Source organism: Hipposideros armiger, unplaced genomic scaffold (assembly GCF_001890085.2).
Source record: "Hipposideros armiger isolate ML-2016 unplaced genomic scaffold, ASM189008v1 scaffold_382, whole genome shotgun sequence".
In the NCBI taxonomy this organism is placed as follows: Eukaryota; Metazoa; Chordata; class Mammalia; order Chiroptera; family Hipposideridae; genus Hipposideros; species Hipposideros armiger.
Window position 1 is genome coordinate 817,946 of NW_017731732.1, and position 26,776 is coordinate 844,721.

Genomic DNA, 26,776 nt, shown 5'->3' on the forward strand with positions numbered 1-26,776 from the left:
GTGGGTACAGATGTGCGGCCCTCCTCCCTGGGTGGGTACAGATGTGAGGCCCCTCCACCCTGGGTGGAATGGACAATTTCTGACTCCCAGTCTGTGTGGGAGTCCTTGTTTCCTCAGTTTACAACAGGCTGCATGTGGCCATTCTTGGTTCACTTATATGAGTACACGCTCTCTGTTTACGGGTACCAACACACTGAGGGTGGCTGGCACTTGCACAGGAATACACACTCCTTTTAGACAGGACAATCAGGACATCTACGGAATACTGAAGGACCTTGTGTTGAGGCACACAGTTTTAAGAGCTTCTTTAAAAACTTGGCATTTTTGAGCGTAAAGTTACCATAGTTCTAAGACTTTAAAAACCAATATCCTCCCCAATCCTTCCCTTCTCCTCCTCTCCCCCTGCTGTTCCCTGAAAACCCAAACTAGTAATCATCAAGAGTTTTGAAAACAAAGCAAAAAACTTTATTTACAAAAGTAAATTTTAACTCACTTGTAGATCTATGTCAGTGCTGACAGCAACAGTCCCTGGAATATTTAAAACACTCTGACTGTACAAGACACTGAGGTCTGAGCAGCTCACTTCCCCCAGTAACATTATAAAACTTACAAAGGTTTCTTTTGCTTTGCTGTGTGGTCACGTGTTTGGGCAGACGTCACGTTTCAGGGCAGGCTGCCCAGCAGGCAGGGTTACATGACCATTGGCTGTGGGTTTCCCAGAAGCAAGGGAGCCAGTCTCAGCAGGGCCCGCACGGGCATCTTCAGCTGTTTCACTCTGAAGAGGAGCTCAGCGAAGCTTGTGCTCCCTGAAGGGATGCAAATGGGGGTTGGGGGGCAGGAGAGAGGGTCACACCTCTGGACAGACTGATGAGCCATCCCTGGGGGCGCTCCAGACAGTCACGTTAAAGCTGGCATTCTGCCCTTTGAACAGTTACCCAAAGACAGTGATTAAATTATGAATTTCCCCAATGTGCTGTATAGTTTGATATAAAAATTTAAATGCATCCATTCTGTACTTCAGAAAGTAACCTCCAGTTATACGTGAAACTACTCTTATTTAATTATACACATTATTCAAATATAAATAAAAAATAAACTAAAATATTATTTATATGTAATTGATAAAAAAAAACCTAAACATAACTTTAATAAAAATCAATTAACAGAGAAAAACAATGTGAATATTTTGGGTTCTGTGGAGAAGAACGTATCCTTTTCTGAATGTAAATAAAAGTTCATGCATGTGTAAAGTTCAGAGTTTCTTTTTCCAGAAAAAGTTCCAAAAAGTAGCACCCACACATGAATAAAGACAGAAAGTAGATAGAGAAGAACCTCACTGAGAGCACCTCCCCTAGAGTGTGGGGGGGTGGGGGGCAGTTACCTTCCAGTCCGAGCGGCGGCAGGTGGCGCGGAGCGGGGACTGAGTGATACACGAGGAAGCAGGCCAGCATGCTCAGCTGAGACTCATCCCAGGGCTGCCCGCTGAGGTAGGCGTGCACACACGCGTCACCCCCAGCTGTGAGAGAGACATGAGGAGCTGCATACCTGAGGCCACGAGGGTAGGCGCCTCCTTCCTTCTTTACCAAGAACTCAGTGAGCTCTAACCTGTGCCAGGCAGGAGCTGTGCTTGGCACTCAGGCCACTGTGGTGGACCAGACAGAGTGCTTATGACTGCAGGGCTAAGTGTTGTGGGGACATGCAAATGCATAGTCGCAGACTATGATGAGGGCTATAAAGACAGTCAGATACTCCCTAGGCCCCACTGTGTCACACTGGAGGGGACCAACGGCGGCCCCGGGGCTGAGTTCTGACTATCCATTCAGAGCTTCTCAAACTCTAACCTGGAGGACTGAGTAAAACGCACATGGTGGGTCCCACCCCCAGGATTTCTTGGGTGGGGCCAGAAAACATGCATCTCTAAGTTCCCAGGTGACACTGCTGCTGCCCCAGGGACCAACTGAGGCCAGCTGTCTAGGGCATCAGGCAGCCCATTCTCCTGACAGTGATAGGCTCAGGGACAGGCAGGCCTGAGCCGCTTGGTGACAGATATGCTCCATCTGCCACCGGCACAAGCTGAGGATGTGCAGTTGAAGCCAGAGATGAGAGGCAGACAACACGTTTGCTCTGGGTCACAAATGTCCTCATTCCCACAGGAAGCTACCAGGAGCCATTCTGCGCGTCCTCTGGGCCAAACGCTGAGCATGAGGCAAAGAGCTGTTACAGTCCCTAACCCAAGTCCTCGCTGCAAAAATCCAGGAAAAGGAAAGCTTGCCCAGGTTTATTTTGCTTTGTTTTTCCTAGTTTTTTGAAGCAAGAGCTTGGATTAGTGGCTTGAGGCTTTTCCTCCTTTATCCTGTAAGCATTTAGTATTATGAATCAACACGACAACTTCCACTACCAGATTTCAGGATTTACTCTGAACCTGCAGTTATTAAGACACTACAGTCCTGGCATCAAGACAAACAAACAGACTGATTAGGTATAGAGCTGAGTCCAGAAACAGACTCACACTTATTCAGTCAACCAATTTTCGACAAGAGCCCAAAGCAAGCAAGTCAAAGTCTTCTCCACAAGTGGTCCTGGAACAACTGAATATCTGTTATTTAAAAAACTCCAAACCTCAACTCCTACCTCACACCTTAAATCTCATAAAAGATTGATGTGAGATGAATCACAGACCCAAATATAAAAGCTAAAACTGTAAAGCTTTTAACAGAAAACTTTAAGAAATCTTTATGACCTGACAGCACCAAGAAAGCAACAGCCATAAAATAAATTGATAAATTAGACCTAAAAGTTCTGTTCCTCAAAAATCACCCTTAAGAAATGAACAGGCAGAGTAGGAGGAAAAACCTGCAAAGTATCTCAAAGATGTAGCCAGAATCTGTAGAAGCTCCTACACTCAGTTATCAAGGCAGCCAATTTAAAACTGGGTAAAGATTTCAACTGACACTTCACAGATACATGAATAACAAAAAAAGCACAGGAAAGCGGGGTCAACACCAGAGTCACCAGCGAAATGCAAATTAAAACTAGATGATTCCACCACATACTCAGCAGCCTGTCTAAAAGCGATTACAACGCCCAAACCTGCGGGCACCCCCTGCAGGGGGGGACTAAAATGGCGCCATTAGAAAATAGCATGGGGTAATGGATGCAGGTACCAAGGACAGCAGAAGACGAATGACTGCTTGTTGAATTCTGCGGGTGATGGAGCTTACAAAACTATTCTGTTTACTTTGTCTTATGCTTTAAATTGTCCATAATAAAATGGTTAAAAGTTAATAAAACTTCTTAACTGAAAAGCCATTTTCTTTGCTCAAGGTTAAAATCTAATTGAGGAGATAACACACACAGAAAACCCATTGCCTGTTCAGCAGTCTGGGCTCTTAGTGAGTGACCCTGAAGTCCACACTGTGTTTGTGATTTTAAGACACAAACATGAATGATGCTTCTGAGGCCCCACATCCCCCCTGAATTACTGTTCCCCAACCCACAGCCAATGGCTAGTGCTCATGAGAGCTGAGAACGCAGAGTTAAGACTTTTAAAAAGTGATGGCCCCTCACTGGAAATGAGCATGCATTTCTGGAACTGTGGGCAGCAGTCAGATTGGCGGAGGCTCCAAGCAATGCTGCCAGGAGCAGTTTCGGGCACCCTTTACAGACTGCTCTAGTAGCTGCTGGCGTCACTGTATCATGACATCTGTGAGTCACAGATTTGAGGACACATTTATCAACAGTAAAGGTCTGCTGGACGTGACCACATGCTAAATTCAATAAAAGCAATGCACCAAAAGCTATAAAATAGCTTGTATATTTCCCCAAAGTGAGGACAAAATAGTATTTAAAAAAAAAATTTAGGGCCGGCAGAGTGGCACGTTGGTTAAGAACTGGCTGTCCCCATGGTTTACACACGCACCTTTAAAGAAGCTGAGGCAGACACTCAGTTTCACACAGCTAGCTGGAAACACTGCACCCACAGTCGCGCTGCTGACCCTCAGCTCTGTCTTGCCCCCCATTAGAACATGCAGGACAGGAAAGCTGATGCCACATGCGTGGGCCGCTCACCTTGCAGCCAGCGGTCCAGGGCGTTATCGATGGCACACTTCACCACGGGCAGGAACTCAGAGCTCATGAACAGCCCTCGCCTCGGGTGCTTCTGCAGCCGCTCCTGGTGACTCCTGGAGCTGAAAAACTCCAGGACCAGCTTTATCTGCCAGAGTTCTGACGTCTCGGACATTTCTGCCCTCCCCAGTCTTCTTACCGCCTAGGGGAGGAGGGGGGCGGCACTCAGTGAGGGTGAAGCCGCCCCGCCGGCTCTCGCTCAGAGCTGGACACGGCGGTGTTTGCAGATGTGGCCCATGAGACCATTCTGCTTGCACAAAGTCTGGCCACACAGCCCCTACTGGGCACAGACACATGGCACACACTCCAGTGTGGGTCCCACGGGCACAGCTCTCGGGTAAAAGCAATAAAGGCACACGAGCCCACTCTTGGCTCAATGGCTCTGAAAAGCAAAGACCAAACAGGTCTAGAGCCAGTGCCCCCTGGGGATCCTGGGGGTGTCAGGATGTGCCCGGGTTCTGATAACACTGCTGTTAGCATCCACCTGCAGGCACCATGCGGCAACCAGAGGGTCATTCCTTCATCGACACCTGACCGTGCAGGCCCACCGGGTGGAGGTGTAGAGCTGGCTGCTGCAGGGGCATTGAGGGGAGCAGCGCCGAAGTGGACGTCTCACCCTCACACTTTCCAAGCAGACACTGACGGAGTTCTGCGCCTACGGAGTTATGCTGGACACTGCCTTTAACTAAGGACATTATTTAACTCAAGAGACTTTAAGGTTTGGGAGACTGTCCTCTGCCTCAGTGTAGTTCCCACTCAGCTTTTCAGTAGGGATAACTGTACCATTAGCTGGTATCCCAAATACTCATGTGTGAGCTCACTGTATCATATTTTCAACAGACATTTAAAACTATATCCTGGACCTCATCCCAGAAACCCTGACTCAGCAGACACGGAATGGACTCTGAGGATCTATAATCTTGAGATTTCCCAGATAAATTTTATCCAAGTTGGAAAACTACTGGCTTAGCTTAACTGCAAATCTGGGTCTGAATGACGTACTGTTAAAAAGCCATGTGTGCTCCCAATACGCCAGAACGAAAAAATTGGTATGAGCCTTTAGGAAAGCCGTCAGGCACGCATCACCCCTTTCAGGCTTTTGAAACAGCAGGAATACAAAACAGTTTAAAAATGGAGCCCAGTGCCCTGAGCCAGCACACACTAGTCCTGGGAGCACTCACACCACCAGCCATTCGCACAGTGTGCCCACAGAAAGGCTCTCAGGAGGGAGGCAAGAGGCCACCCAGAAAGAGACAGGGAGAATGCGAACCCAAGAATGAGAGAGCCCAGCAAGGGGCACAGCTGTCACCATGAATGCCAAGCTTTTTGATGTGCACAGTTTTCACCTTTGCTGGGGCTTCATATTTCGAATCTTTAAACACGAATGAGAAAACTAAAAAGATGGGGCCCTTGGGAACCTTACCTGACTGTTCAGGGTGTTACTGAAATACAGGATAAACCTCTCAGGACTGGAATAGGTTTTTGGAACCATACCTGGTCCATTGCCACGTACACAGGCAACATCTCTGGGGTCTCCTGAGTGACACACTCGTAGAGTACTGAAGAAAAGAGATCCAGAATTTCCTGTTTCTGTGAAAAATCAAAAGCTATTTGTAGCACACCGATGTATATTCCAAAATCAATTCAAGAAACAGCTACACAGCAGCCACTATGGCCCAAGTTAAGCTCTACAGTGAATTACAGAAAAGGGTCAGCCGCCTCTCTATGCAGTCACAGCACATGCCACACTGAACCTCCATGACTCGCAACCAGACTTAAGTCCCGAGGGACAGCTAAGGGTGCGAGTGCTATCAGCGGGGGTAAAACGAGTGGACAGGACGTCAGAGACGTGCCTTGGGTTGTAATGGCAAGGGCAGGACCCACAGAGGGGCCCAGCATCCCAAGAGGCAGCAGAAACACTGAGCAGGACAAGGCTGGGGGAGGCTGCCAGGCTATCTAGCTGGGGCTGAGGGCAGGAACAGACCTTCACCAGAAACCTGTGCTCTTGAGCACATGGCCTGTCCTTACTAGCTCTGATCTTGGACAAGTGACATCTCTAAGTGGCAGTCTTCTCTCTGCAAACCTGGAAAGATAAAGTACCTACCCTCCGGGTGAGAATTAAATGAGAAAATTACGTGAAGCACTGAGCAGAGGGTCCGATACATGCAGCCCTCATTTTATTGCACTTCACAAATGTCATGGTTTTTACAAATTGAAGGCAAGGCCTTCCACCAACAAAAAGATTATGACCCACTTGACCGCGACGCTCCTTTTACCATAACCCTTGCTTTACAGTGACCCTCGTTTTACTACTGTGGTCTGGGACTGAAATAGCAGTATTTTCCAAGGTGTGAATGAACATAGTAAAGACTCAATAAATAAGAGGGGGAAAGGTTATTTCACTTTACCCTCAAAACAAGAATGGAAGGTAGGTTCCATTATAATCCCACTGCTAGAAATGAGGAAACAGCCTCTTGGAGAGGTTGAAAAATTTTCCCAAGGCCACACACTTGTAGGCAACAAGTCATCAATCCCAGACCACCTAATTCTCACATCCAGTCTTGGCCATCTGCAATGATGGACTAAAATCAGTGATCTCCTAGGCAACCAGTGACTCCCAAAGAGAGCACTTTTACAACCAACAGGAAGGACGACTATAAAATAAAGGAAATAAAATTAACAAAATTATGCAAAAACAAGAGAAGGACAGTAAACACTGGAAACATAAATCAGTACAAGATAAGAAAGTTATCACCTATCAAAACTAGTGACTTGGAAATTTTAAGTTGTTTCTTCTATCAAAGTAGGAAGTTCTGAATTTATTAATTTTAGACTATGGAAAATCTGTATTTGCCAAGCAAAAATCAACCAGTGTGCCTGAGGCATGTTATTAATCTCAAAGACAGATACTAGAGATTTTTTTGGTGGTGTTCACAGGTAGACATCACAACAAATTCTACCCTTGGGCAGAACAAAGCATACCATGCTTACCTGGCCCATGCTCACAGTGGGTTTGCAGAAATACTCAGCAAACGACAGAAGTGCTAGGTCAGAAGTGAATGCTGAAATTGTTTCAGGCTAAAAAATAAACACACAACAAGAAATATAAGTAAGATTATGATTACTTTCTTTGTTCTTCAAATTGCAATGTGTGCAGTTGAAAGAACTCTACCTCGTTTTCACAATGGTCCCCGAAAACCCAAAGCTGTACAAATTTGCTAGAACTCCCTCAATGTGTTCTGCTTAGAAGTTACAGGAAGCTTTCTGCACAAGCTGACACGAGCTCCTGACTTAGCAAAAGGCTGATACTAAATAGCACTTTTCTACACAACTCACCCAAAAAAATGCTTTCCCTCTCCTTCATTAACTGAAAAGCAAGCTAGATTGTTACTAAAAAGGTAAGGAAAAAAGAATATTGCTCAAATGGCCACTCACAAAAAGACAAATACTGTGATTCCACTTAGATGAGGTAACTAAGTCGTCAAAATCAAAGAGACAGGAAGGAGAAGGGAGTTAATATTAAACAAGTACAGAGTTTTAGTTTTGCAAGATGAAAAGAATTCTGTGGATGGATGCTGGTGATGGTTGTATAATGTGAATGTTCTTAACACCACTGGTACCTGTACACTTAAAAATGGTTAAGACAGTAAATTTTATGTTATATGTATTCTGCCACAAAAAAAAAAAAATTAGAAAAAATAAAGAGAGTATCACTCAAGGTTCAAAACTGAAAATGAAGGTATGGAGGTATTGCCATTTTTCACTGAGGTTTATATTTTACTTCTGAATTCCCAGCAGGCAGGAAATTGAGATGTCTTTTAATTTTTATACACTTTCCCCATTCAAGCTCAAGTCTAATATTACCTATTTTTTTTACAAATTGGATTAGGGTCTTTGAAATGGGCTCTAATTTGTGTCAGAAGCAATAGTGTTAAGTAAAACTTGGTCCAAAAAACCTTCAGAAGTACTTCAGACACCTGTACCGAATGTTGCCAAACAAAACTTACTAGTGTCAACTGCATCTCTTTAAACCCTGGGGACTGTCATAAAGGCTCAGTCCTAAGTAATTGACCTAAAATGAAATATGACTTCAATTAAAATAAGCTGCTACCTCCTCACTTGGGAAAACAAAGGCTGGCACCGCTAACTAAGCCTGCGGCGTGCCTGCTTCTGTGGGCTACCCTTAGGGGCCCCGACTCCTCCCCCACCTCTCAATGTACCTCCAATAGGAGCTTACATGCTCACAGAATTCCTGAAAACTGGGGTTCAATTCGGAAATTTGATGGCAGACCATGGGCCACATTTCTAGTGCGGGAAGCTTATTCTAGAACACAGAGCAAGCTACGTCCTTGCCCCCTCGCCTCTGAGGATAAGACTGCTTCGTGCATACTTTACTCATCCAAACACTGCTGTAATAGCAGTCAGGTGCTAGGAGAATAAGGCCAACTAATAAGGCTAATGCTGTCATCATTTTATCCTCACCAGGGTTTAAGCAACAAAAGGTTTAAAAATGGAACTAAGCGCTACCTTGCAAAAACCTTTTTCTGTTCAGGCCAGGAATTAAGTACATCTGGACATATTTAAGAATTCGTGAGTAAAATTACTAAACTGGAATTTTTACAGCGTAAAGATATATTGTGACTGTCCCTACCACCAGATGTGAATCAGCCTCAGAGTCCCAGCAGGTGGTGTGATTTATTATGGCTGCCACGTAAGAGGGGCAAATAGACCCTGTGTCACTCGTCTATGCCATCTGCAGTGATAAGAGGGGACAGAGCCATCTCCCAACTCTGGGTGGGCTGGGGGGTGGGGCTTTCCCCTCATCCTTCCGTTTTTACCAACAAACACTACCTTGAAAGCCCGGGCTTCAGAGTTCCTGTTAGCTACAGTCTGGGCCAACAGACTCTGCCATCCCATTGGGTCTTCCTTGTAGGAGAGCTGGCCTGCTCTGAGCTTCACATATAAAACCCCATCCTTGGAAAGGATTGACCTGAAAGAAAACAAGAGTGAGTTTAACATGAGGTACGGATACTGGCGGGTCTTGGCCGGAAATGCTCTATTTCCCAATACCACATTCATAAGACACTAAGTCTTTACCATTTTCCACTAAGGTGTAAGATTATTTACTGTGTCCAAAATTAAATCAGTTCCCGCGCCCTCTCCTCAAGAAAGCCAAAACAGACTTCCAGTTTTCTCTGGCATCCATTCACAGAGCTTGTTAAACAAGAAGGTGTTCTGACTGACTGCTCACGTGGGAGATTCAAAGGCAGTATGTCACCTGACGTGTCTTTATGTTCCCTGTCCCCCTGGGCACTACGTGAGGGACAAAGAGGTACTAAGTAGCTACTGACTGGTGTGCAGCAACAAGAAATGATGCTGCAAATGTAAACACAAAACAATACAGAATACAGATATTACACAGACAGTTTGAGGAAAATGGAAATTGGGACTAAACTATAAAAACTTTTGCGGGCTTGCTACGTTTTCTGGAAATTTAAAGACCATTTACATACCACTACAGGTATAAAATTATTAACACCCTCTGTTCGTTAAAGTAATTACTTGCATATGACTATTTCTACACAAAATCAACCTACCATAATCTTAATTTTATGAGAACAATCTAACAAGAGAATGATAAAGAGACACAGAAGATGTAATCTGACAAACATCAACTGTCACAAAGTCCCCTTGTGGGCATACACATCAGCCTTATTTTCTTAAACTCATTCAGTCATTATTATTCCAACAGACAACTCCATTACTGTCCCAACTTAAGTCACTTCAAGTTTCTCAATGAATAAACATAAATATCTAGGATTTTATTTCTAAGTTAAAATTTTTGTTTTCTAACACAAATGTGTTTCAAAGAGATAGATCACTGTACTCAATACGTATCCTACATCCTGTCCTGGGTCAGAAAGGAGGGTGACAGGACCACGTTAAATAACAACCTGTGATTGACACCTCCCCATGTTTCTCCGTTCACTTCACAGGTCATCTGAGTTCAGTATACTTACTTCAAGTGCTGTGTTCCCTTGCTTAAATCTATGAGCAGTTCCCAGTATCGTGGGCCTTTAACTTTAATCTGCCAACATAAATGGAAACACAGTCAGCCCAATGCTGACAAAGAGCTACTCTGACAAATGAAACCCCTGCTTCTCAGAGGAAGTAAGGGTAACTGGGCAGGAAAGACCTGGGAAGGTGAAGGAGCCCCGTTTCTGGACCAGGATGCGTGTCACACCAGAGGCCGCCTACCCTGCGTGGAAAGCCCGCCCCTCGCGCCCACAGCAGTTCCTGGGGGGGCTGCTTCCCTAACTGCTGCAGATGCTGAAGCAGGACAGGCTTTCACTCAGCTGTCCATAACACACACTGTCCTGGCTGGACCCACCCCATGGACATCTCCCTAAGTCACATGCCCTGTACCTGCTTTAAAAGGTGCAGCTCCGGAAGCAGGGTGGGGGCCATCAGCTCCTCTCTGGTCTGCTCGTACCACTGAGTGCCCTTCACAGAGGTAAGAGAACAGCCGTTCACACACAGTTAGAGGAGCTGCAAGGAGCAACAGCCCCACTGTCCACTTCTGCTCCCCGAGGCTGGCAGACTACTGTCGGGTGGCCCAGAATCCTCTCTGATACTCATGTCTCCGAGGGCTCACGCCTACCACCCTCATGGGCCTCCAATCACGTCCAGCCATGCACGCCAGCACCACAGACCTGCACTCGGCAGGCCTCAGGCCTCTTGCCTGCAGGGAACATACCTCCACAGTTGGCAGATCTCGGCCTGAGCACAAAGCCTGCCTGCAGCCCCCCACCCACAGCTGGATGGAGCACATCTCTGCTCCCCTCCAATACCTGTTCTCATGGCACTCATGCCTGGCTCCCCAACGGACAGGCCAGGAATAGGACAACATCAACTTTGTGTCCCAGAGCCTAGCACAACTGTGACAGACAGAAGGTACTTAATTGTTTCTGATGAAGGAAGGCTACATGATGTGTAAACTACCTGTGCACCTAAATCAAAGATCTCTTGTCAAACACAGTGCCGTGGGCTTTAAGCCCCCTGCGAACTAATCGCTCAACAGTCCCAACCCAGTTCACTGCTTCCAACACTACCACCAGCCATGTAACATCACCAGGGACACTTCCAAACTAGCTCTAAGGATGAAAACAGCTGTCACTCCCTGAGGTCTTCGTCCCAACCCTGTGAATGAGCCCGAATGACCAGCAGGACATGCAGGAACTCTGGAGGTTTCTCTTTTTATGAGGGTTCAACTCACCACTGTCATCTTTTAAGGGACAATACCTTTGAAATACCCTGACCTGCCATGATGGACGAGTAGTAATAAAATCACAAAGAGGTGACCAGAGAAGCGTTACCTTATAGGTGACTTCCAAGAGGGTGTAGCAGGGTGTGTTGGTATCCACGTCCACAGGAACCAGCAGCCGTGGCTCTGCAGCCAGTACGTACAGGTGCCTCAGGGCCTGGAGATGATACCTGTTCACAGAAAACACAGCAGGTACCCAACAGGCCATAACCACACAGCTCTACAAGCAGCTGTGGCCAACACACAGACGCAAGAGTGCCACCTTCCAAAGACAGCAATCCTGAAGGAAGATGAGGGGGTCCACTTAAACAGTCATGGAGAAATTCTCTTTAGGAAATTCTAGACATTTGGTCTTTACCCACGAATTCTTGAATTTTCAGTTATGAGGTTTTATAGGGAGGTAAAAATTATCTTAAGATGAAAATATGTAGTAATAAATGGATCACTTATCAAATCAGTTCGCCAATATCCTTCTCTGATTAACACAGAGCATCTCTTTCCACATCCTTCAGGATTTACTTCTAGTTTTATTTTTATTAAGTGTTGGTAGGAAGAAGGAGGAAGAAAGAGTGCCAGCTTTCCTCAGATTGGAAAGTCTTTCTACAAGATGTACACACACAGAATATAGCGCACCAAAAACTAATGGGTGAGATCATAACAAGATTTTTCTTTCTGTGTACTTTCTGAGTCTTCAAATTTTTTTTAAACTTTAAAATGTATATTTTACAATTTAAACACACAGTAAATTTTTACATTTTAAGTTATCCCATTAGAGGATAAAATAACATTCCCCCTTTTCTTTTTTTTCACTTCCAGCCACACCCTCCCTTCCCACCTCCAGCTACCATCCCTATAAATCTATTGAAAATGAAATCAGTCACAGCTACAATACAACTGGTACATCAGGTTCTCCGTGCTTGTCACCAACATGCTCTGCTTCCAATAGCTAAAGCCACTGATACTATCTATGACCAGCAAGAGACGCATGAGGCTCTCCAGTACCCTCGCCAACAGCTGACGTTAACATCTCAAAAACTCTCTCCTAAATGGACAGGTGAGACCATACGTCAGTCATATTAATTTAACGACAACGTTCTTATGTGCCACCTGTCCGTAACATGTGGACTTCAGACCAGGCTGCTTTGGGGAAAGTCTTTTTCCCTAAAGAAAACCTTGCTGGCTACTTCTGGGTTTGAGCGTTCTGCCAGCTGGAGCACAGCGGGAGACCGAGCAGCCATCAGGTGTCCAAAACTCTCTTCTGCTCTAATGCCTGACTGAGAAAGACTTGTAAAGGGATTCAGCCCCCAAGATATTCTGCTCTAGGTTCAAGAGCAGAATAAAGCTAGTTTGGAAATGAGTCCATGGAACCGAAATACAACCCAATCACCCCTTAGGAGCTTGGGGAAGGCCACGCGGAGGACAGAGCTGGGACTCACCTGTTGTCAGTGCTGTGAGAGGGGAAGTGTGGGTAGAGGGCGCACAGCAGGGCGGCGATGGAGGGGTTGGAGGTGCTCAGAGAGTACCTGTGAGGCAAAGCCAGCGGACAGGTGCGTTAGCGAGACCACCCACCTTTCGAAAACCTGGCAACTGGGGGATTGCGGAGAGGCCTTGGAAATGCAAGTGTGTCAGTGACGAGCACATGTCACCTTGCAGTTAATCCACAAGCCTTTTCAAGGTCACCTGCTTCTTAAAGCACAGATGTTAAATTACAAAACTTGAATTGATAATAAGCAACGCTTTAATCTAAAATGGCACCGTACTGAGAACCATGAACACAATCCTAGATATTAGAGACATTGAAAAGTCACAGATAAAAGACACCACCATCTCCTCCAGTTTTATATACACCTATTTACAGAATTCTCTTAAACATACAGGGTTTTTTACTGGGTATCTCAAAAATTCTTTCCACTTCTGTAAGGCATGACCATTTCCTTCAAATGATGAACTAAGCGAAAAAAGGCAAAAGTTATCATTAAAAAGTTGCAACTACTTTTTAGTACAAACAACTATTCCTCAAAATAATGTTTTTTAAATCAATACGATAAACTTATAAAGGCAACATACTCTTAGAAAAGTCAAATGTCTTGAAATATTCCTTAAATTTCAAATGTCTTTAAGTTTCACTGTTGCTCAAATTCAGCATCGCAAACAGGCAGGTGAATCTAAAGTTCCACAGTTTTTATTACACATATTCGGAAATAGAGATTGTACAGGACATCATTGTTGGTACACTGTTGTAGCTATTCAATATACACGTATGTGCTGTTACACACACACACCCAAATCTCTTTCTCTGTCTGTACTTTCTAATAATGAGGGTATTGAGTAAGAACTTAGCATTCATCACACACACATTTAACCAATTAGGAAGAAGAGATTTCGAAACTTGAATAAGGAACTATTTTGACATGTACATAAAATAGGCCATTTTCTCTCTACCATTTTGATAAACCAAAACCCTAAAGCAAACATTAGAATTAATGTCAGGAACTGAGCGTAAACAGCAGGGTGGAGCTGTGCTGTGAGAGTCGTGGATGCTGTCGCAGAGCACACAGGACGTTTATGGGCCAGAAGGCACTCAGGACGCAGCAGCAGCTGGGACTGAGCCTCAGTATGAAGTGGCAAGCGGCTCACACAGTGTGGGACCATGGAAAGCAGCTAAGAGAACAAAACTCTTGAGGGGCTTATTTTGAAAGAAAAATAGAATTTCAAAAATCATAAAATAAGAAGAATTTGTATAGTAATATTTCTTTAGCCATTCTTAATTCTAAACAATTGAAGAAAGAACAATTCTACAAAACCTGCTTAAAGGGCATGCCACCTTTCTGACAATCTTTACTTTCTGTGCTCTAGAAAAGTGAGTTCCAATGTTTAGTTCAGTTTTAAAGAGGAGGCATGAACTTGCGTGACCTGTAAGAATTGTGTCAGCAGACAAACGTCACACACACGAGAGCAAATGAGTGCAGGGAAACCCCACACTCCCCTCCCCAACAGGAAGACGCACCAGTTCCTCCCAAACCCATGTACAGACTCAGTGTGATTTTGATCAACATTTTATCAGGTTCTTTAGTGGGAAAATCACAAGGAATTCCAATACTGCTGTGGCGTGCAGAGTGCCAAGAACAGAAAAGCACACTCTTGGAGGTCTTCCTCCCCAAGTGCCTTACTCACTATAAACCGCAATAGTTTAAACACTGGTTTTGTTGCATGCATAGAAACACGGACCAACTGAACCTACTAGCCCAGAAATAAACACACAGACATGGGCACTGAAGTTACAACAAAGGTGGCTCTGCAGAACTGGGGAGAAAAGATACGCTTTTCAATAACCATGGGCCATTGATGGGGAAAAAACATCCAGAAAAATCAGTTCCAGGTAGATTTTAAATCCAAAAGAATGGAAAAGCTAAAAAACTTCTGGAAGACAAATAGAAGACTATCCTCTTGAGAGGGAGGGGACATAAAAAATACTTCATCAGAAGGACAGAAAAGTATAAACCATAAAATAAAAACATTCATAATTCTGTTTATCAAAAGACACCATTCAGAGAGTTAAAAGGCGAGCCACAGAGTAGGAGAAGGTAACTACAACATACAAAAATGACAAAGGCCTCAGATCACAATAATGAACCAATATGGAATAGTCAAATTAACGGAGAATAGAGGCTGCCAGAGGCCGGGGAAGGAGATATAGAGGAGCTACTGTTTAAAGGGTACAGCGTTTCAGTTGTACACAACAAAAATGTGAAAATACTTAATACCACTGAACTGTACATTTAAAAATGTTTAAGGTGGTAAATTTTATGTGTATTTTACCACAAATGAAAATTTAAAAATAAATAAACCAGTATGAAAATGGGTAGCAAGAGCTCTGGGCATCACAAAAGAGATTTCCAGTTGGTCATTAAAGATATGAAAAGGTGCTAAGTATCACTATTCATGGAAATGGAAATCAAAACCACGACAAGATACTACTACGAGATGGCTAAAATTAAGACGACCAGCAACAAGTGTTGACAGAGGGGAGTGCCTGGACCTTACTATGGTGCTAGGGAGCAGGTCACAAGATACAACCACTTTGGAGCACTGACGGCATGACTAAAGAGGCTGAACACACACAGACACACCATGGCCAGTTCCACTCATCCATCTGCACACAGCAAATGAAAGACATAACAAGAACATGCATGCCAGTAGTCTCCGTAACGGCCCAAACTAGAAACCACACACGTCCAGTAACTGCAGTTACTGACCCCAGTCACACGGTTCCTTCAACAGCACTGAAACATGACTAAACCCACGCGACACACAACACAGATGGCTCTCACATAAATGCTGAGCAAAGGAAGCAAGAAACAAAAGGATGCACAGTGTATGTATGATCCATTTGAATTTAAAAAACAGGCAAAAGCAATCTAAGGTGTCAGAAGAGTAACTAACTAGTGGTTCTCTCTGGGCAGAAGTGAAGCACCAGTGACTGGGAGGGGCCTGGCAGGGTAGAGACAGGCCTTCTGGCTACACCCTGGCCTGCCGTGCCACTGAGCTGTGCTGCTATGGTCCGTACACCCGTGCATGTGTATTTTTAGTCAATACACATCACGAAAAACCAAGCAAGTCTTACAAAAGGATGAGGTGGTCAGGCATGACAGATGGAAAGAGAACGAGAAAGTTGAAAACTAAGCAAATGTCACAGGATTCGGTGGCTGATGGTGTTCATGACCTTCACGAGAAAGCGGCTCAGTTGAAGTCAAATACTTAAGCGGTGGGGAACTATAGGCCTGCCTGGTAGTGAAATGCTGACTCTTCTGAGAAATGTAGTGCTGCTAAGTGAGAGAGGATGGTAACTCTCAGTAGGTAAGTTAGAGAGAGGATGGCAACTCTCAGTAGGGCATACACTGATGGTCAAACCATAAAAAGGGCCTTTCAGATAAGCTAATGGCCTCCAGAAGCAAACACTTTCAGGCATCCTCAAATTCAAAATAAGACTCTCTTAAAGATCTTGCCCACGAGATCTTTTCATCGAGGAAAGAAATACATACTCATTTACCTTCCTCCTCCCAGAAATAGAAGTCCGAGGGCCATGTGATGGGCTAAGTGGAAACCATAGTTCATTTCACCGCCTGTTTTCATGTGTAAGAAGCGACACAGCTGCAGTACCTTCAGGTTCCCCGAGCCGGCCATGACCATGGCCAGGGACAGCAGCACCACACTCAGGCACGTCTCCAGGTTGTGAGGGCCTGTCTGGAGGGCAAAGGAGGACTGCTGTGTTACATTTCTTTACTATTAAAACTAGATTGGCCGTCATTAGACTAAAAATGTTTATGAACTTTTAAAAATCTATAAAAACAAGTATTTTCTCTGATTATGAAATCTAAGTTCAATGTAGAAAATTCAGAAAATAAAGTACCAAGAAGGAAGTAACCAAAGAGAACCACTGTAAACATTTTGCCTTTTTTCTCCAAATCTTTTCCTGTATTTATGATTTTCCCAAGTGAAACTGAGATATTACTATACACATTGTAAAACTTTTTAATCTATTACATTATAAGCAATCTTCACTCATAAAAAAATCCTTGTAGAACACGATTTTGATAGCTCCATTATATAGAATGTAGAGATACACCATAATCAAACTTAACTACTTTTAGACTTTTTTTTTTTTTTTAAGATTTTTATTGGGGAGTTGTGGGGATGGGAACAGTGCAGGGGAATTGGGGGAAGGGGAACAGACAAGTTGCTGTCCTTTTTGTTCTTCAGTCTAGTTGTGGAGGACGTCGATTCACTGGCCCAAGTTGGCACCATCATTGCTCTCTTCCCGGGCGAGACAGATCAGTCGCCGGCTTCTGGACGGCCGCTCACTGCGGCTGCTGGCCACTCACGCTAGCTGCTGGCTACACATGGTAGCCCATGGCAACCCACTGCCACAGGGGCTGCAGCCTATGCCGTTGCCGGCGACTCACAGCAGCCCAGCTCCAGGTTGAGCTGTTGTTCAGCATCTTAGCTGTGGAGGGCAGTGTCACTGGCCCTCATATGTGGGATCCGAACCGGGGCCCTCTAGCGTCCCAAGCCAGTTCTTAACCATCGCGCCACTCAGCCGGCCCCTTTTAGACTTTTTGAGGTGTCCAGTTTTCTTGTGTTATAATGTTGCATAAATCTGTGCATTTACTAGGAAATAAAATCTTTCAGTATTCTTGTCATCAGAGCAGCAATGCCTCAAACACAATTGCATTTTTACTAAAAACCAATTTTTTAAAAAAAGCAATTACCAATATTCAGTACTGAGACAGAATGGCAAACGGTATGACAATCCATGAAGGATATGGCTTTTCTTATTTATTCTCTCATCACAAGAATTGGACACTTGTGCACCCTTCAAGGGTAACCATATTCTACCTAATTAATAGCCCAGAACAAAAATACAAAGATGAGGGCCGGCCGAGTGGCACGTTGGTTAAGAGCTGGCTTGGGATACCAGCTCTGAGCAGCAGGACCCCGGTTTGGATCCCACATGAGGGCCAGTTACACTGCGCCCTCTCTACAGCTAAGATGGTGAACAACAGCTCAACCTGGAGCTGGGCTGCTGTGAGTCGCTGACGACAGTGTAGGCTGCAGTGGGCTGCTGTGAGCTACCATGAGTGGCTGGCAGCTGGCGTGAGCTGCCAAGAGCCGCCGTGAGCAGCCATCCAGTGGCCAGCGACCGATCTGCCTCACCCGGAAGAGCACAATGATAATACCAACATGGGCCAGTGAAGCAACGTCCTCCACAACTAGACTGAAGAACTAAAGGACAGCAACTTGTCTGTTCCCCTTCCCCAGTTCCCCAACATTGTTCCCCTCCAATTCCCCAATAAAATTATTTAAAAAAAAAAAATACAATGAGCCAAAAGTTTAAACCTCTCATTCTAACTCTGAACAAACTTTAGAGATACATGACATCACATAAGTAACTAAATTATCAGTGAACTTTCTTCGAGTTGAATTTTATTCCCAAGGAGACTGACTCACACAAAAGACTTACCACAGAAGCATTAGGTGCAGACAAATAAGTCATAAAATCTTTTGCAAATTTATGCTGGAAAAACAAAAGAAAGCATTTAGAGTTAAAAGAAGCATATTAAGATTTCGTGAAAATAGAAAATGCAACAGAGTAAATTAAGATAACTTCTTACCAAACAGTTAAATGCTGATAAGTTTTCTGAGCCAGCAAATCGAAAACCCAGAGACAGACAGGCTCCTGCAATTATGTAGACATGTGCTTGCCTGGAGACAGATTACAAGAAATGCCATGCTGTCGTTATTCTGCCTTAAAATTCACGACTGCATCAGCTTGGGGTAAAATAGTGCCTATTCCTGTCCTCCGAGCCAGTTCCTACTGTTCTGGGAGGGCTCAGCTGCGGCTGCGCCTCCCTCAGCAGACGCTCCATATGGCCTTTGCTCAGAAAGGGCGCCCCCTGCCTGCACATTTCATATGCAGCAAATAAAAGGTTACTTTTAAAATTCACTGCCATTTGTTAAATGGAAAGGATGAAAAGAGGAAAAGGTACAAGTTAAATCTCCAATATTGGTTTCTGAGGGCAAGAGCGTAACACTTCAGACCTAAACAAAAGCAAGTAAACTGGGGTCATCTTAGTGAACATGCAATCAGCAATGGTTAGAAACATAGGGATCCAGGCTTCCCCAAGTCAAAGGCAGGACTGCTCCTACACAGCACGTTCCCATTAGTCATCTGACAGAGACTAGGACAGCTCATTCATGTACCACACTTCATAACTTACGACAGAGTTTCCAGATTCAAGTCCTCTGAGCAAGGCAATTCAATTTCACTGAGAGAGATACTATTTTCTCGTATAATCTACAAAGATAGAAATCAAGAATACTTGAACATTAATATTCAAGTTACAAACATTTAATGATTAAAAACTAACAAACTGCTTATCACAACTGTATTTATATGAAATTAGCTTTACCAAACCATTTCATTCAAAGGCCTATGATTTAATCACATTCATGCAACCCAAGTTCCAGCCTAAAATGAGCCAAGTAAGCACAGTAACTGAACAGGACTGAACAAATGTAAGCTGGAGGACTTAAGTACATTCCGAATCAATGGCAGAGTCATGGTATTTCCCATCAGGGAGCCGAAATGCAAGATGGCGGCTGCAGAGGGGAGAGGGGAGGGCTATGGGGACAGGCTAGGGATGGAGGGGACCCCACTCAGATGCACCCTTCTTAGCCATGGGACATTTCTAGCAATGAGCCTATCAGAGGTGAGGTTAGTCACTAGATTAATTACCCAAGCTAAACTGAAATGTCCATGTGTTAATCTGCAACTACTGTGCAGGAACACATCCCTTTCCTTTTACTACAGGCAGTGAACAAGAATTTATCTTTTAAAAAAAAAAGAGTATCTAGCTTTAACAACCAAGAACAGATTTAATCTGTTTCACTGAAAAAATACAAATAAAAAAGAAAAGCTTTTTTTTAATTTAAATTTTTTTATAAATATAAAAATATTTTTTAAACATATGAATGCAAGTACACAGAACAGAAGAACTCTGAAGATTTATTCTTATCGTTCTTTTTTAAAAACTGCTCAGGAGAATAACATTTCAAAATGCTTTTTATGATAAACCAATAAATATTTAGAAGTCACTTTTGACACAATCTACTTACATACTAAATATCACCAAATCAAACACTCAAAATACTGTTTCTCTTATATGATCTCAATGAGGTAAATAATTATGTTGGCTGATGCTACTTCCATCTTTCTTTCTTCCTCTCCAGTGTTTATTTTTAATTTTGGATGCTATTTACTCAGGAATTGACATTCTGAAAAACTGATATAACTCCAAAGTGAGTAATTTTTATATATATACGTGGGTAACGTGATTATAACATTCATGTAAGGTGTTGAGCTACAAAATCATCATGACATGCTTCTCTTTTGACAGCAGGCATTTAGAAGTTCTTTTTTTTTTGTCTTTAAAAGGAGCTTGAAGGCCTAGGTTCGAACCTCAGCAAGGCCATACACTAGGCCTGGGAAACACTCTAGCACTCTCGGAGACAAATAGATTTTATAAACAAAAAGGAACCGAGACCACCACCACACATGGAAAGCTGATTAATGGGCTATGTTTATTTACAATACTTGATTTGGAGTTTTTACGAAAGGGTCTGCTTATTTTTAACTATTTGACTTACTGGATAAATATGCTATAAAGAAGTTAAAATGAGTGATTACACAGGAGATTTAACTTATCACAAAGTAAAAGTTGCATCTTAGATAAATGTGTACCTAACTAGGATAAAAATGTCAAAAATACTTTTTTAGGGTACCTTGGTATATTTAACTTTTAATTGGGATCTGGGACCAGAAAGGAAGGCTGGTCTGTGGTCAGCACACAGGCTTGAAATGAAAATTCCTATGTTTTCAGGAGATGCTATAATTATCAATAGTGCCTTCCTAAAAAGAAGTATCTTATAAGGTTTTGGAAAATCCCACAAAGAACCCATACTTTTATGCCATTAAAGATAACCAGCATCTATCACGTGTATTTACCTGAGGGACGTTGCTGTCAACCCACTTGGAATTTGGTAAAATATCGTCCCACAAAATCAGGCACCGAGCAAGTGTCTGAAAAATGTAATACAAATAAAATTAATTAAAGCAGGCAAAGTTCACAGATTTTGTTAACACTGATAACGTTAAACAGAATAATTTAAGAATCAGTTCCCAACTGATGGCAATTTTGAAAAATAAAGTAAGTATAAAGGATCAACCTAAGCTACTAATTAAAATAAACTGAACATTTAGATTTTAAAACAGAAAAACTAAAATTGAGTTGATTATCATCAAAGTTTGGAGAAGCTGGAGAGGACGTTTTAAAACTTGTTCCATAAAAGAAAATAAGAGACATAGCTCTTGTGTACATAATTTCAAGCCTTTCCTATGCCAAAAACAGACGTTTAAACATTACAGAGGGAATAACCTAGGCAAGCAGCTACTGTCGTTAACAACCCCTTAAGAGTAAGACTGCCTCCTTACTAATAATGAAAGCAGCAGTGAAGCGCCCGTCATTTGCTGCTTGATAGGAAGTCTTGAATGATAATGCAAGAAGCTGAACCGTCAACTCCAGGTATTATATGTCAACATGGCTGCCTTTCCTGCATTCCTACAGCTAAATGTGGGGAATCTCAAGAGAACACTGCCAATTACCGGTACATGATGGATTTAGAGTAAAAAGTTCCCTTGCAGAAACACCTGGATTTGCAAGCCAATCTGAGAACCAGACAGACTCATGTGAACAGAAGTGGAAAGGACAAAGTACATACCCTAAGCAGGAGGAACTCTGGTTTCACAAAGTCCAGCAAGTACATGGTGTCGGGTGCGCGCAGCCAGTCAGCAATAGACCTGTTGGCGGAGGCCATCACCAGCCACATTGCTCAGAAGAGGCGAAGAATCGAGAAGCCCAGACAGACTGCCAAACCCTCATCCCCACTCCAGCTGCTGCCCTGTTGTCTTGTGTAGTACTTTCCACCCTCTAACATACCATTTACTGTGTGTGTTATGTCTTAACTATGACGTAAGCTCCATGAGGACAGGTATGTTTAGTTTTATTTTGTTCCTGTGCCAAGAAAGCACTGACATACACACTCAGCAAACAATAGATAAATAAATATCTGTTTTTACCCACTTTGTTAATTGTGCATACATTCATTTTTCCTAAGAGGAATTACAACATTGAAAAATTTCTGGAATCTTATATTTTTTTAATTAAAAGATTTAAAACATGGTTAATGTCTCCTCCGAACTTACTCTTCTATGCAAAATGTAAAGGAATAAAAAGCCAAAGGTATGCTTTCAAGGGTCAGCATTAATCATTGGGGTTGGGAAGGTAGATGTTGTGGTCAATAAGGAAGCTCTGGAACTAAGCAGAAACCACTTTTATAAATAGTAACCAAGAAAAGAATAAAGCTAAGTATGTCTGGCCTCCCCAGTCATCACAACGATATGCACATTTAATAAAAAGGAATTTGGGCATTTTGGGATTGTCAGTGACATCAACTATAAAACAGAAATGAATAAAATTGGCAATTACATTGTCAAATATCATTAAAATAGCAAAACATTATTTCTAGATAAAAATCCATGTAATCTGAAGTATTTGAGAGAATTAAAATCAGGCTGATCTAGCAGAGGGGAAATAAACACATTATCTAAGATATTTAGTGTTACAACTGAGGTCAGAAAGGAAGTCACACTGTCATGGGGAGTGAGGGGTGTGGTGGGGGACACAATACCTGTTGTTGGTTTTTAAGTAGATCATAGCCAAAGCCAAAGTGGCACCTGGACACGTCACATCCACGTTTATGGTATCTCCTTCCTGTCAAGAGAAGTTTACTCATGTGAAAGAGTTGTGAATTATTATAAAATTCTTCTGCTTCCAACCAACATATTTACAGAGGTGGGTATGAAACTATTGAGAGTCAGCGCTCCGACTTGGACTTACTTTGATCTGGTAACTTGGAGACTTATGCTTCTCCCTGTGCGTTCCTGCTGGGAAGCGCCGGTGGCCTCCGACCATGTACTGATAGAGCTGCTCGGGCACGTTCAGGTCACACATGCCTATCAAATTGCTGCCATGCTGGGACGAGACAGCAGACACAGACAGAAAATTTATGCAGTAAGGTCCACAACACATACAAATCAAAGAATGAACTGACCTCATAGCACGGTACACTGGGGCTTTTTTCTAATTAAATTAACTATTATTTATGAGTCTATTCTCAAGCTATTAATAATTCACATTAAAATTATAATATTTATATGTTCAAGTTAATAATTTGATTTCACAAAATATATAAAGGCTTCAAAGCACATTAAATTGCACTAACAGCCAAAGAAAATATTAGGTATACAAAATGAACATGACCTAGCAACATGTGAGTTGTTTCATTATTGTGCCTATGAACCTTCCAACAACGACTATAATAATAAAAACAACTTCTTGAATCTGTATTCTGTTCCAGGTACTATTTGTGTGTTTAACGTAGATGAACTCACTTAGTATGACAATTCTATCAAATAGCGACTATTTTATAGGTAAGGAGAGTGAGGTACAAAGAGCGAAGCCCAAGGTGGCACAGCTAGCAAGTGGCAGGGCTGGTTATGACACAAGGCAGCTCGGCTCCACAATGCATGGGGTTACTTAACCACCGGTCGATACTGTGGTTAAATGACATGACTCACTGGTCAGGACCAGGATGAGGCTTTTCCACTGTACCATCTTCTCTTTAGTTCATGTGTAAATGTGAAGTCAAACACCTGACAATCAACATGCCTTGCATGATCTAGTTTCAGTGTGACTGTGTGGATGGCTTTCATTCAGTGAGTACCCCACAATCCTGATGTACTCACTGAATGAAAGGTTTTTCATCATTCTGGACCACGTCTCACGGATGGGGTTAGAGATGGGTCAACATGACACTGACTTCCGTCACAGATCAGATGCAGATGCTACTGAGGGAACATTCTGTGTGAGGCCTGGTGAACACCAGGCAGCTCTGGTTTCTCTCTAGCAACGACTACTGACTCTTACAGGTCCCCATCATACACACATTTTCACAATTTTCTGTGTTCTCTCTCAGTGAGCTGTCACTTCTTCATCTTATGTCTTAAAATCTTTTCGAGAAACTTCATTCCCTTAGTTCATTCATGAATATGTACATCTAAGCCTGGGGAGAGAAACCTTAAAGCCCCACTCTTCATTACATTTTCTCTCCATTTCCAGATCTAGCACTTTGAAAGACATCCAGAAAGAAGAGCTGAGGATCAGGTTACGTGCAGTCACGGTAAGGCAGAGCGGCACTCAACCTAAAGAGTCCAGGGACTCGCGCCCTCATGCAAGTGTGGTTGCAAAGCCAGGGAAGGCAGACTGCTTACCCCCAAACAGACCATGCCCAGGGCCAAGCCAGCCGCCAAAGAGTAGGACTCCCTGTCGGTGCAGTACTCCATCTCCGGGCCCGGGGGCCGCCCTGTGAAACAGGAAACAGCACAGTTCATGAGAGCCTCTGAAGCTCCTCACCCACAAAGGTCTTACAGGGAACTTGCTAGTGAGGTGCATAAGAACTATGGGTTCCACAGAACCCCACTAGGAAAGACACGACATCACAAATGGTGTCCACAACTGTCAGTATACCACAAAAAAGGCCCCCAAATGGTTCTTTTAATTTGCCAATTTGAAAGCAACGACTTTAAAACACTGTGAAACCCTGGGTTTTATATAAAAAATAAAAAAAAAATTTACCAAGACAGAGGAAAAGTATTTTTAAACGGAGGGGTGCTCAAAACAGTTTTAATTTTAATCTCTTGCATTTTGTTTCTGCTTTATTATTTTCAAAACCATTCATTCGATGTGGTATTGAAATACTGATAATGGACAGGAGGGTCACTTCCTTTAAGTTTCTAAGCACATTAAATATGTTTCCAGAGACTTATTTTGACTCTATATGCTACTAAGCTGCCCTACTATGGCAGAATTTCAGTGCATTGATCCTAAGTTTGGTCAGTGCAAAATTCAAACTTTTAAAAAGCACCCCATAACTCTAATTCTACCCTTTAAGGCAGCAAAACGTATCGTATATAAAGACCTCTCACTCTAAAACGTATCATATGTAAAGACCTCTCCCTCCAAAAACTGTTCACACTCCTGGGATTTTATCTCCAGGAAAAAAATGCAATTTTTAAAAAAGAAATACTAAAATAAAGAAATATTTTAAAAATCTAAAAATACTGTACAAAAGTAATCAGCGTAATGTTTACGCATAATGGCAAAGAATTAGAAACAACTTAAAGAGTCCTTGGGCCGGCCGAGTGGCTCAGCTGGTTAAGAGCTCGCTCAAGAGTTTGAGCTCTGAGCAACAGCGGCTGGAGTCCTGGCCTGAGCTGAGCTGCTGCTAAGCTGCCAAAAGGTGGCAGGATGGCTCATAAAAAAAAAAAAAAGTCCTAAAAACAAGAAAACAATTAGGCAATTTACAGAATACCAATTCAGTGCTATTAATCAATATAAAATTCATTTTCAAAACATTTATGGCAGTGACATATGAAAGGGGCAGTACAGACGCAGTACAGATATTCCGACAATTACACACAAAGGCGTAAGAGTATGAATACAGATGAAACCCCTGACATATGACACGAAAGAGTGTACTTGGCTGAAGGATGTATGATGACATCACCAGATGCCACTACGAACCAGGCAAAGATGTGATGTTGCCCTGTAGGTGAACAAGTTTCCAAAGCCAGTTAGGAGTAGCTTCTGAATAAGTTTTGCAGACCAACAACCTATGTTACTGCATACTGTGGTAACTGGAACGTTTCAGTTTTGAGGGCAATTTATTTCATCACTGTAGTAGGCTACATTGTTGATCTCAATTCTTCAGGGCCCCGCAGTGCCAGCGTGTCATACCCACAGTCCTGACAGAGCCTCGCAGGGGACCTGAGCATGTGACAAGCTGAGATCTCAGCCGGCACAATGTCCGCAAAGGCCTGACTGTGCTTCCCTTGTCTGGTTCTCTCTCTGGCCCTCTGTCGTCACCCTAAGAACAGCACAACCTCCCGCCTGGGCCCCAGAGTGTGGCCCCTGGTCCAGAGCCAGGGCAGCAGCCCATAGCCCTGCAGCCGGAAGCAGAGGCCCGGGCCAACTGTGTGCTGTGCAGCAGCCTGGTGCAATAGAGCCTGCTGCAGTCACTCTCGAGAATAAAGCACCTTCAACAATGTATCCTGAAACATCAGGAGAAAAGATCCTGACTAGGGCAGGACAAGGCTGGTGAGTGTGCCTGTAAGCTCCTAACGCCAACAGCATTGCCATTGGTCAGAAAAAGGTGACAACACATAAGACAGACTTCCCAACAGCTTAGGCTCAACTAAACACAGAGAAGGTGCGTTTCCTCACCAACATGCCACCAGCATGTGCGGAGGTAAGCAGGAGTTCCCACTTGCATTCTCCTGGAAGTGCTATTGTCCCACAGGATAAACACCATGATGAGGGGCTCTGAGGTCTGAGTGCAGACCCCACGAGACCTCGCCTGGTGGAGACACAGTAGGACCCTGCCCACCTGTGACAGAGACCACAGGCCACCTCACTGAGGCCAGGGAAAAGCACAGACTGGTAACCTGCACGGTAACACCGGCTTGGGAAACAGCACTTGTAGTTTTATTAGTACCAGATCACTAGCCTCAGAAGAGCCTACTAGTTTCCCCTTAATTTTTTCTTTTTTTTTAAATTGGGGAATTGGGGGAAGGGGAACAGACAAGTTGCT

At 43.4% G+C, this 26,776-nt stretch overlaps 1 protein-coding gene across 7 annotated transcripts in view; it reads right to left on the minus strand.

The window, feature by feature from the left end:
* Window positions 1-610: 610 nt before the first annotated feature.
* Window positions 611-26,776, minus strand: part of ANAPC1 (anaphase promoting complex subunit 1) — an 83,905-nt gene continuing 57,739 nt past the window's right edge. For 5 of the 7 annotated variants that reach the window (XM_019662890.1, XM_019662886.1, XM_019662888.1 and 2 more), the window contains 19 exons: window positions 24,399-24,490; window positions 22,966-23,100; window positions 22,757-22,839; window positions 21,788-21,866; window positions 21,015-21,089; window positions 19,228-19,304; window positions 18,622-18,712; window positions 18,471-18,524; window positions 16,500-16,693; window positions 12,886-12,972; window positions 11,502-11,619; window positions 10,552-10,629; window positions 10,146-10,213; window positions 8,977-9,115; window positions 7,117-7,203; window positions 5,620-5,715; window positions 4,069-4,267; window positions 1,382-1,516; window positions 611-806 (listed from right to left, as the gene is read on the minus strand). In XM_019662890.1, coding sequence (XP_019518435.1) covers window positions 691-806; window positions 1,382-1,516; window positions 4,069-4,267; window positions 5,620-5,715; window positions 7,117-7,203; window positions 8,977-9,115; window positions 10,146-10,213; window positions 10,552-10,629; window positions 11,502-11,619; window positions 12,886-12,972; window positions 16,500-16,693; window positions 18,471-18,524; window positions 18,622-18,712; window positions 19,228-19,304; window positions 21,015-21,089; window positions 21,788-21,866; window positions 22,757-22,839; window positions 22,966-23,100; window positions 24,399-24,490 — 2,003 coding nt within the window. In that variant the 3' untranslated portion in view covers window positions 611-690. Of the gene's footprint in view, window positions 807-1,381; window positions 1,517-4,068; window positions 4,268-5,619; window positions 5,716-7,116; window positions 7,204-8,976; window positions 9,116-10,145; window positions 10,214-10,551; window positions 10,630-11,501; window positions 11,620-12,885; window positions 12,973-16,499; window positions 16,694-18,470; window positions 18,525-18,621; window positions 18,713-19,227; window positions 19,305-21,014; window positions 21,090-21,787; window positions 21,867-22,756; window positions 22,840-22,965; window positions 23,101-24,398; window positions 24,491-26,776 lie in introns of those variants that run through there. The other 2 variants (XM_019662887.1, XM_019662892.1) reach the window with 2 other exon arrangements.